Source organism: Diabrotica virgifera, chromosome 7 (assembly GCF_917563875.1).
Source record: "Diabrotica virgifera virgifera chromosome 7, PGI_DIABVI_V3a".
NCBI lineage: Eukaryota > Metazoa > Arthropoda > Insecta > Coleoptera > Chrysomelidae > Diabrotica > Diabrotica virgifera.
The window spans coordinates 57,379,379-57,391,800 of record NC_065449.1 but is presented as its reverse complement, the minus strand read 5'-3'; the positions used below and the strand labels follow the sequence as shown (position 1 = coordinate 57,391,800).

The following is a 12,422-nucleotide window of genomic DNA, read 5'->3' as shown; positions in this document are numbered from 1 at the left end:
TTGTGCTGCAATTAACATTAGAATTCGTTTTGTCGTATTAATTAATTAAACGATTTTCTTTAGTTCAATCGTTTGGGTCAAATCTTTGGACGTTAAATTGACTGCCTTTACTTCAATGCAAATGACTAAAAATTTGCAGACATATGCATTCGCGGGAACAATACACGAATAGTCAATAAAAATTGTTTCTGTTTATTAATTGTTTAAATAAAAAAATTATTTTAACGGAAAATGCTTAAATTCTTTTGTTTTTTACAATGAAGAACCTTGAAACTTTTACAGATTGTAGCTAATTATATGAACTATATATAATTTCACTTTTTACGTTAATTGTTTACGTTATGCTTCGTAAATAAACAATAAGGTTTCAAATTTTTTGCCGATTCCGACTACTTTTCATGTTTGTACATACAGTGGAACCTCGATTAACCATCTCTCCATTAACCGTCACCTCTGTTAACCGTCAGGGTACATACAAAAGTTGTATTGACTACATTAGCAATAATTTTAATGCAAATAAATTAAAAAAAAAAGCTAATTTGATTTGTGATGAGGACACAAACGGCTATCCATTGCTGACAGATAAAGAAATCATTGAAATGACAACAAAGGCGGACCAAACAGATTCAGAAGCTGACACAGCTTGGAATTTGACTGTAGCTATATTGATGAACCTATTGTAACTAACAAAGATTTGCGTAAATAATCTAGAGAAGCTGCATCGCATATGCAATAATTCATCGAGTGGTATTCTCAACAAGAAGAAGCCAATAAAGTAGATTGCATGATCTTATGCCGATTAAGAAATTCAGCCGTCGCAAAATGTGAAGCAACAGTAAAACAAACACATATTTCAGAATATTTTAAATTGATTTGATTGTACGAACACAAATCCCTCTTATGTTGTCAAACAAACCATACAAATGAAATTTGAGAGTTGTACTATGAATTTTTATTATTTTTTTAATGTTCTGTTAACCGTCCTTTCGATTATCCGCCATACCCTTGGTCCGGTGCCCTGACGGATAATCGAGGTTCTACTGTAATATCTTTTATACATATTTTAATAAACATGACGATATATGTATTTGAATGTTTGAAAAGTGTAAGACTAAAAAGTAAAAAATTAAAAAATATGAAAAAAAAATATTTTCAAGAAACGCTTTTGTTTAGTTACGAGTGATTAAAATCAAACATGTTACAAAAAAAATCAACTAAAAAGCAAAAAATAAAAAAAATTGAAAAAATCTAACACATTCGTTAAAGAAAAGCGTGGTGCGAAAACCGTTTGTTCGATGAAGACGCGCCACGCTTTTCTTTGACGAGTGTGTTAGATTTTTCCATTTTTTTTTATTTTTTGCTTTTCAGTTGATTTTTTTATAATATGTTTAATTTTAGTCACTCGTAACTAAAGAAAAGCGTTTCTTAAAACTATTTTTTTCATATTTTTTATTTATTATATTAATTTTATTAAAAACTATTGAAACTTTATATAAATAAAATTGTTGTAATGAATTACTTTTAGGTCGATATGATGCTTTGCATAAAATTGAAGTGGATCCAAATGTAATAACCGAACATTATAAGAACAGAGATGATAGGTTATACTACAGGCAAGTCACTTACGAAACGAATGAGGAAACATCCGTAAAAATTGGAGGAGTTCTCAGACGACCAATCTTAAAAATAATTCAAAAATATGAACGTGACGAAAGCAAACCCTCTTATGAAGACATAGCAATTCGTGAATTTGCTATAGTTGCGAGGGAAATTAGAATTAAATTTCATTACGGCAAAAATAACGTAACTGCTTCTACTAGAATTTACATGAAACCACCGATTTCAGAATTTGGAGAGGAAATGGTATTCGATCCAGAACTTACCTATGGATATCAGGCGGAGATTGGACTTAAGCGACCTAGGCAGTTAGCCCTTTATTTAATGTTTGAGGATCAGTTAAAAGAAGAAGCAACAGTTATCAATAACATAAGAGATGTAAGTTTATATCGTTTCTATCACTATTTTTAGATTTGCGTCGTGTTTTAACATGTTCCGTACCCACGACGACAGTGCCTCGTCACGACGGTTTCATCGAGAGTACCGAAACGTGAGAGTGTCGGCGGTAGTACTGCGTTACTAAATGAATCATTTAAGTATGTGGTACCAGCCAAGTGGCGTTTGTTTAAGATAGGCACCGAACGTATTAAACAATTCGCTCAAGGTAAGAGCGATGTTTTATTTCTTCAAAACTCTCAAAAAGTTTTAAAACTTCTTCCTTCTTTTTCATAATCCTTCAGGGCTCCGGATGTAGGGTTCCGCATCTTATCCATTTCTTCCAAGCACTTCTACTGGTGGCCAGGTTCTTCATATCTCTTATAGCTATAGTATTTTTACTACAAAAGCGATATTACGTAGGTCAAAATTTTTGACGTAAGAGAACTGTCAAAACATTAGAATGTGACTTTTCATTATTGCCATGTTTATTATTTATAAACTTACTACTAAATTTTGACCTACGTAATATCGCTTTCGTAGTAGAAATACTATATGTCTCTATTTTCACCTATATCATGGAATTGGTCTATCCATGTCTTTCTCGGCCTTCCTTTTTTTCTTTTTTTTTCCCATTTTGATTTTTGTTTTATTCGTTCTATGCTGCCAAACCAATAGCCCGATCAAAGAACAATCTGACCCAAAAAAAATAATGGAAGGATGAAAATTTGGGAATAGGTAGTTGAAATTGTTTATTATTATATAAGAAAAAGTTTACAATTCTACATCCCCTCCATTTTTCAGAAATAGAGAATACCCCCTCTCGAAGGTGAAAAATATACATTCAAGATAAGTCCGGAATTGGATAGAATAACTAATTCTAAGCAACTTTTGTTCTACAGAGTTTTTCCCTAAGTCAATACTTTTCGAGTTATTTGCAAGTGAATATGTTCATTTTTAACAGAAAAAAACATGTTTTTGGACCGTTTTGCGGAGATAACTTAAAAAGTAAGTATTTCAGCGAAAAAGATATTCTTAGTAAAAATAAAGCTTATAAAAAACTGAAAAAAATGGTGAATGCTTGAGGTCTATAGACCCAGTAGAAGCAGAGTTGTAGCTAATGAAAAGTAGGTTCTTCTTCATAAAATTCCAAATCGAATATTTCCATGTAAAATAACCCAAAAACGGAGCAATTTTCGGGGAAATTCATTTAAACTTTTTTAAAGTGTTTAAAAAAAGGATTATTTTTGTTTTTTAAAAAAACTTGTAACATTAAAAGTAAGTGAGTTACGCTCAAAATATTGTTGGCCCCTTTTATTTTTTGGTAAAAAAATCGCAAAAATCACCCCCTTATTAGCATCACAAATAAATCTTATCATTATCACTTCACAAGTTACTTTGTTTATGTATTATTTATATGATCTGTAAGTTTCATCGGTTCAAAGTGCTTATTTTTGAAAAAGCTGTAGTTAAAATGGCTTGAACGAGTAACTAATCACGAATTTAGCCAAATTTTGGACAGCCATAGCATAATCAATTTTAGTATAACAAGAAAACAAAAAAGGAAAAATTTTCAGAAAAGCAAAACGTACATTTTATTACTCTTTAAGATTTTTGGTATTACTAATAATTTTTAAGTTAATTCCATGAACAATTCCATTTTTTTTCAAAATTAACAAAAAATGTTTTATTTTAAACCCAATTTTTTTCAAAACTGAGCACTTTGAACCAATGAGACTTATAGATAATATAAACAATACATAAGTAAAGTAACTTGTGAAGCGGTTATGATTAATTTTATTTGGGAAGATAATTAGGGGGAGATTTTCGCAATTTTTTACCAAAAAATAAAAGGGACCAACAATATTTTGAGCGTAACTCACTTATTTTTAATGTTAGAATTTTTTTTTAAAACAAAAATAAACCTTATTTTAAATACTTTATAAAAATTGTAATGAATTTTCCCCGAAAAGTGCTCTGTTTTTGGTTATTTCACTTGAAATATTCGATTTGGAATTTGACGTACAAGAACCTACTTTTCATTAGCTACAACTCTGCTTATGCTGGGTCTGCAGACCCCACGCGTACACCATTTTTTTCGATTTATTATAAGCTATATTTTTCCTAAGAATATTTTTTTCGCTAGAGTACTTACTTTTTGAGTTATCTACGAAAAACCGTTCATAAACATGTTTATTTTTTTGTTAAAAATGAACACATTCACTCGCAAACAACTCGAAAAGTATTGACTTACTGAAAAAACTCTATAGAACAAAAGTTGCTTGGAATTAGTCATTTTATCCAATTCCGAGCCTATTTTGAACGTATATTTTTTCACCCACGAGAAAATATTTTTCACCCCGTATTTCCCAATTTTTGTAAAATGGAGGGGATGTAGAATTGTAAACTTTTTCTTATATAATAATAGACAATTTCAACTACATACCTATTTCCAAATTTTAATCCTTCCTTTATTTTTTTGGAGGTTTTCGTAAAATTTTGTGTTCCCTGATCGGGCTACAATTCATTTATTATTTTCGATCTTACTCATTCAGCCCTATTCTGTAACTTTTAACAAATCGAATAGAAATGACCAAGTCGAATCGTAATTACCCAAAATCGGAATGTTTGATATCTATCGCGTCATTTTTGTGTTTGGATCGGTATTCTGTAACTCATATCGTAATCGAAATCTCTGACTTCGATTTCACGCGGTTCTGAGGAGGTGGCAACCGCGCAGTAACCAGCGAAATTGTGTTCTGTGACCTATTTTGTTACTTGAAATATGACACCGTTGCCATTTCCTCAATGTTTTCATACTTTCTTCATACTATCCTCAAAGTTTTGAGAAGTAAATAAAATATTCGTGTAAATACTGGATGCAAAAAGCTCAAAAGAGGATAAATGGTTTTAAATTAAAGTTAATTAAAATTGATATAAAAAAGAAGATAAACTGATAAATAAAAAAGATAAGTGAAGATAAGAAGTATAAATGCTTTTAAATCAAAGATATTTAAATTGATGTTATTAATTCATTATTATTAATAAATTATTTAAAATTGATATTATTAATAATATGCAATCTTTAAGATTCGATTCCAGTTGAAATAACTGCTAAACAGCTTTTCCCAAAAATGGCATCTTTTCTGTAGTTTGTTCAGACTATGAGCGTTGACTGATAAATATACAAGTATACTGGTATAATATTTATTTATCAATTAACGCATAAGAAGTCTATCGTATGCTATTCTTGTGCATTATACCATTGATTGCAATTGTACAAAAAATATGCGAACAAAATATGGCAACAATGTGAATGGGAAACGGGAAACATTCAGACGCCAAGCAGCAAATAAATAAGGTTAGGTCCAATTATTCATACTCGTACAACATGTCTAAATGAAATATATATAGTTCTCTAAACAAATAACACCACAGACTAAAAATTAAGCAGCTAAAAAAAGGTACAAATACTATAAATAATTATAAATAAGTAGTATGTAATTAATTATTTTTATATATAAAATATAAACGTCAAAACAAAACAAAATGCGCTTGGGTCAACCACAATTCCGATAATCGAAATCTCATCTCGACAGGGTAAATGCTGTCGAAGTGATTTCTATTCACATTACGATTGTAGAGATTCCGAAGTAGTTATGGAATACGGATTTGGACTATTTCTATTCGACTTGGTCACTTCTATTCGATTTTACTGACTTCTATCATCGAAATGAGTTACAGAATAGGCATGATTATCGGTTATTGCTCCAGCTCTTTCCTCATATCTTCATTTCTAAATCTTTCAAACTTCGTAACTCCAGCTATTTTTCTAAAATATGTTATCACGGTCGTGTTTATCATTTATTCATGTTTCTTATGCACAATCGGATTAACTATGCTGTTATATACTCTAAGTTTAGTTTTGTTGTCAATTTCTGATTTCCCAAAAATTGTATTATTTAATGAGTAATACACGTTAGTAGTAGGGATGACGATGTGTAACGACACGATGTGTAATGTGTAGTGTAATGACATGATGCTATTGTGTTACGTGGACCTGACGATGCTGCACAACCTATAAACAGCGAAACCGGTCGCTCCATTTTACTTTAATCCGGGAGCAGTCGCGCCGTTAGAAAAAATCTAACATTTTACCCTTTTCTGTGCTAACTTGATTAAAAATTTTGCAACATAATTTTCCACTCGTTAGTGCCTCGAGGAAGGTTGTAGTAATGCGTAGGTATTTTTACAGTAAGTTTTTCTACAGGGTGCAGAAAAGTTAAAGTTTGAAACAAACACTCGGGTGCAAAATTAGCCGGACACCTTAAAAATGGGTAATTTTTGATGTCTCGCAATTCCTAAACCTGTTGTCCGATTTGAGTGATTTTTTAATATGCTATAGCCTTATTCTTCAACAATATCGTTCTAATAATATTGTTGCTAAACAGGTAAATTTTCATTGTATACCGGGTGTACCAATGAAACTGTGTTTTTTCTCAAACTTCGCATCGCCCTGTGGAGTATTCTAACATTTACAAAATGCTCAAATTTAAACCCAAATATAGCCTCATGTTTTCTCAACATTCTGTTTTTTGAGTCATTCGCTTATGTTGGACCCTTAAAAAGTTAGGTACTTTAACAGTTAGCCATGTTTTTTATCAAAACAGTATGTTTTTAAATGAGCATGGCAAACTTTATGGAGTTATTCTACATGAAAAAATAAGGACAGTTTGTTTTATAAACCTATGCCCGCAAATGCTTAATTTCTAAGATAGAGGGTGTTGAAATTTTTCTTATAAACTGACGATTTATTTATTGCTTTAAAACCGGTTGAGATATGCAAATGAAATTTGGTGGGTTTTAAGACGTAGTTATTATACAACTTTTGACATACAAGTTAGAATTTAATATTCAGCATTGGCGCGCATACGGGTAATATGAGCTGTCATATTACCCGTATGCGCGCCAATGGTGAATATTAAATTCTTAGTTGTATGTCAAAAAATGTGCAATAACTACGTCTTAAAACACATCAAATTTCATTTGCATATCTCAACGGGTTTTAAAGCAATAAATAAATCATCAGTTTGTAAGAAAAATTTCAACACCCCCTATCTCACAAACGAAGCATTTGCGGACATACCGTTTATAAAGCAAACTGTTATTATTTTTTTATGGAGAATTACCCTTGAAAGGTTGCCATACTTATTTAAAAAGACCGTATATTGATGAAAAACATGGCTAGTTGTTAAATTACCTAACTTTTTTATGGTCCAATGTACGCGAATGAACCAAAAAGCAAAATGTTTAGAAAACATGAGGCTGTAGTTAGATTTCAATTTCAGTATTTTGTAAATGCTAGAATATTCCACAGGGTGATGCGAAGTTTAAAAAAAACACAGTTTCATTGGTACACCTCGTATACAATGAAAATTTACCTGTTTAGCAACAATATTATTAAAACGGTATTGTTAAAGAATAAGGCTATAACATATTAAAAAATCACTTAAATCGGACAACAGGTTTAGGAATTGCGAGACATCAAAAATTACCCATTTTTAAGGTGACCGGTTAATTTTGCACCCGAGTGTATCTACCAATTTTGTATAAGCTAATTGCTGAGTCGTCGGTTGACAGCGTACGAGTCAGTGAACTCAGTATTTATTGTTTTGTGTGTTTTTACAAACTGAGTGATACTTAAATAAAGGAGTGTCCACTAATATATCTAAAGGATATCACTCGGTCATGGGGGGGTTACCCGAGGTTTTTTGAGGAAGAAGGCGAAGCTTTCTTGGGGCCTTATAGCTTGAGTTGCCTAGGGGCCTTAAGATTCTTAATCCGGGACTGACTTCTATCGATGCTATTTGATAATATTATTATAAATAAACTACATATCTAACTGTTTAGGTCGAAGCTCAGATATCAGAATTTTTGTTAACACGAGCACGTGAAATGGCATTTTCCAAACTCGACGTTCCCCTATTTAATAAAGAACAAAATGCTGAATATAGACAGGCCATGCTTGATAAAGAGAAATTAGCGAGAGTCTATAAGGAAAAGGAAGTTGAGGAAGAAATAGACTATTTTGCTCCATATTTAGCAAGATTTGGTATGTATAATCCATTTTTAAATACCAGTTTTTTTATTTATGACTCGTAACCATTTACTATTCTAATTAAATATATTAAAGACGAAAAGTTGAAAAATTGAAAATCATTATTACTAAAACTAAATCCATGAGAATAAATGCAAGAAACAACACGCTGTTTACTATTAACAACGTGCAGATTGAAAATGTGGAAAACTTTACCTATCTTGGTAAACAGATCATCAGTTTGGTTTTCGCTCAAATCACTCAACCATTTGCGGATGATACTGGTATACTAGCATCAGACATCAACGAAATATTAGCATTTAACAAATTGCAAATTCATCTCAATGAACTAGAAGACTGGCTTAGATGCTGGAAAATAAACGTCAACACAAACAAGTCTTGTCAAGTAAATTTCACAAATCGAAGAATTAGATGTCCACAACTACACCTAAATAATTCACCTACACCAATAAAAACAGAAGTAAAGTACCTGGGCCTTCATCTACACGAAAAACTTACTTGGAAATCACATATTGCAGCCAAACGACGACACCTCGACCTAAATGTTAAAAATATGAACTGACTAATCAACAGAAGATCGCAACTTTCATTAGTGAACAAACTGACCATCTATAAAACAATACTCAAACCAGTGTGGACATATGTAATTGAGCTGTGGGGCTGTAGCAAACCATCCAACAACAAAATACTACAGACATTCCAGTCAAAATGTATTCGTATATTAGCTAAAGCCCCATGGTACGTGTCAAACCAAAACCTTCATGCAGACCTCAACATCCCCTTCATCAATGATGTGATTGCTGATCACTCCAGAAGATACATCAATCGCAGCGCAGACCATCCAAACCACCTCATAGACGAACTATTCAACCCCCCACTGGTTGATAGATGTCTAAAAAGACTTTGGCCAGAAGACCTAGCTGCTAGGTAAATTCCAGAGAGTCGTCAATGGACGACACCTGCCACAAGCCAAGAACATACATCATATTTACTTATTACTGTATTGAAGTACATTGTAAATTAGCAATAAATAAATAAATAAAAAAAATGAATTAGAAGAGCTCAAAGAGGGTGTCAATCCCTCCGCTAGGAGTGAGTCCATGGTGATGATAATATCATATATATTGTATATTTATCAGCTAGTGTCAATTCCCTTCCATTCTTCAGGACTTCCATTTTTCACGATCTTCCCAGCCTCCGTCTTCCAATCCTTTCTTTGACATGGCTTTATCCACTTAATTTTTACACGATCTTCTCAGTCGTCCTCTCCTCCTTGTTCTTGTTGAGCTCCATGTATTTTCTGCTCTACTTACGTGGTCGTACCATTTTAGTCTTGTTTTTAATTTACTAAAGCAATATCATTCTTCTTGTTTTTAATTTACTAAAACCATACTTAATATTTTTAGGTAATCTTAGATTAACACCAAAGCAAGCCAAAGAAGCCAGAGAGGCTTGTTTAGAAGAATTTAAACAGTTGTTAGTAAATAGAGCAAACAATATTCAAAAAACTTTTGACAAAATGAACGAGAGGTTGCAAGCAAAGAAACTTTATTATACTACCAACCACGACATTTTGACTGAACAAGAGGAAGCTTGTTACTTCGAGGAAGTGAATAATATTATGCTGATTATGAAGACGTTACAAATTAGATTAAATAGACACAAAGAGTTGGCAGCTATCAGATACCAGATGATGGTCGACTATTTGGATAAGCATCCTAACTTAAGAACACACAGCCTGAGCAGAAGATTAACAAATAGCTAACTATATTTTGCATATATATTATATAATATACAATACTTAATATTTATAAAATGTATTCTCTTTTTATTAACAAAATCGCATCAACCAAATTGACTATTAGCGAAACCATAGTAGCGAACAATAATTTGTATTAAATAATATGTTTAGATAGCGTTTATAGCGTTTTTGCACGATTGATCATTTTTGACTGTTTACCGTGACAGATTTTACGTCAGTAGGTGACATTTACTAGCAACTCGACGGTAAGTAATCCAACTCGACGGTAAGTACTCCAACTCGACGGTAAGTAATTCACTTACCGTCGAGTTAAAAATGCTCGCTTTCTTAGACCTATAGCCAACATTTTTTCTCTTCAAATACGCGATCAAAGTTGAAAACTTGGAAATATCAATGCCATCATAAAGAAAAACGGTGGATTTAATCATTGAATATTCTGCCCAGAGGCTTCCAGGAGCTTTCAACTGCATATGTCTTTGAACGAAATATGCCAATAGAGTCTTTTCTTCGATTCTTAAATTCTTGCCTTCGCACCATTTTTTAAAATTTTGGTAGGTATTTTGATAACGGATTTTGGATTTTTCGGGAATAATTGCGGAACACCCTTCTTTCCAAGCCCGTTCAATTTCTTCAAATTCACTTTCGCTCATATTTTAATTTATAATAATTAAAATTGTACTTAAAATTATTGACAACTAAATAAAAACTCAATTCTCCATTGTTGTTATGCACTCTAGTTACTAATGTTGTTCTGAAGCTATTTTCTTGTGGCATTTTTACAATTTTAACTATTTATAATGGGAAATAAGCCACAATATTATTAAAAAATGATTTTTATTAACGTTTCGACGCCCAAATCGGGTGCCGTTGTCAAAATACAAAATACTACTAACATAAACAAAAAACAAAAATGTTGTTGCTTAGTAAAAAAATTCTTCTAATAATTTATAAAAATAATAGCGTCGAAACGTTAATAAAAATCATTTTTTAATAATATTGTGGCTTATTTCCTATTATAAATAGTTAAAACCCTAGTTACTACCTAACAACCAAAGTATCTATCTTGATAAAATGAATGAAACTAGTCAATATGACGAAAATGTTTAATTTTATAATTTATAATGGTATCAATCGTGCAAAAAACGTTATAAGCATGTCGAACGTTAAGGGTAACCGATCTCAGACAATAATTGGAGTCGTCGCACTGCTCCTCCTCCAAACAATTGTCTTCGATCGGTATAAAACCCTTACCGTTCTCCATACTTAATATACTATAATTGAAGTTATAAAAAATTTTAGGTTTGGCATATTGCACTGTAGACCTAAAATATCACTTAATTTGTGGGGTATATTGTACAATATGCGCTTTGGCGTTAATGCGGGGCATTTCTCTAATATATGTTTGATTGCTATCTTTTCTTCACAATTGTCATATCTTGGTTCTTGTTTGTTGGAAAACACATGGCTATTAGTTAATCGCGTATGACCCAGTCGGAGTCGCGTTAATATTACCTGGTTTCTCCGACTTGTTGGTAATGTTGGCCAGGGTTTTATCAATTTTATACTTTCGCGTAGCTTGGCCGATGATACTTTCCACTTTTTAACCGCCGCTTTCACGTCTACAAACACTCGTATACAAAACATAAATTGAAACGAACGTCGATGTGTATATACATTTTGTATACTGTATACTATATACTACACTCATCGGCGTACGTTTCACTTTCTGTTTTGACTTAATTTGATTGAAAATGAATCAATCGTACCGCATGGGAAAAGTTATAGCGGACGGACTATATATATGTTTCAGGACTTACACTCCGCACTATCACTAGTTGCAGCTTCTTTTGCAGCGTTGTCTGCCTCTTCATTTCCTTGAATTCCAATATGGGATGGTATCCAAAAGAATATAATATTTTTTCCATTCAGTTGAGCGGTATGAACTTCTTGTTTTAACTTGATGACCAAAGGATTAGTTGGGTAGACATATTGGATTTACTCTACGAAACTTAGAGATTTTGTGAGTATAATAAAATAATTGGTATTATTGGATGTATTTACAGCAAGGGTGGCCTGGTATAGAGCGTATAGTTCAGCAGAGTAAATGCAGTACTCTGAAGTGAGTTTGTATTTATTTGTCGATGTTGGGGTTATGACTGCAGCACCAGTACCTTCATTTAATTTAGATCCATCTGTCTATATACACTCAACCAAACTGATATGGAATCACTATGTATTTGAAACCTGCAGCTTTTGGAAGCTATAAGTATAAATATTTAAAAAATAAAAATAAAAATGTATACCATTTTTATTCATTCAGTTGCGGTGCGAAACCAAAACTGTCTCAATTTTTACTCAGATCAGAGAGTGCAGCCAGCACTCTTATCGACGATTTCACCTCTTGTTAGAGGTTCATCAGAGACTGCATAGGCTGCTTTTCTCTGGCCCAGGCAAAAATTTTCGACATATCCATCTCCCACCGCAACTGACGAGATGGTAGTAGGTGCCTAGCGGCATCTGCTAAATAAATCTGCTTTTTTGTAAATATTT

General features: G+C 32.4%; 1 protein-coding gene across 1 annotated transcript in view; it reads left to right on the top strand.

The window, feature by feature from the left end:
* Positions 1 to 9,926, top strand: part of LOC114330866 (dynein regulatory complex subunit 7) — a 59,924-nt gene extending 49,998 nt beyond the window's left edge. Inside the window, exons 8-10 of the mRNA XM_050655554.1 lie at positions 1,526 to 1,995; positions 7,903 to 8,104; positions 9,517 to 9,926. Coding sequence (XP_050511511.1) covers positions 1,526 to 1,995; positions 7,903 to 8,104; positions 9,517 to 9,875 — 1,031 coding nt within the window. The 3' untranslated portion in view covers positions 9,876 to 9,926. The remainder of the gene's footprint in view (positions 1 to 1,525; positions 1,996 to 7,902; positions 8,105 to 9,516) is intronic.
* The last annotated feature ends 2,496 nt before the right edge of the window (positions 9,927 to 12,422 follow it).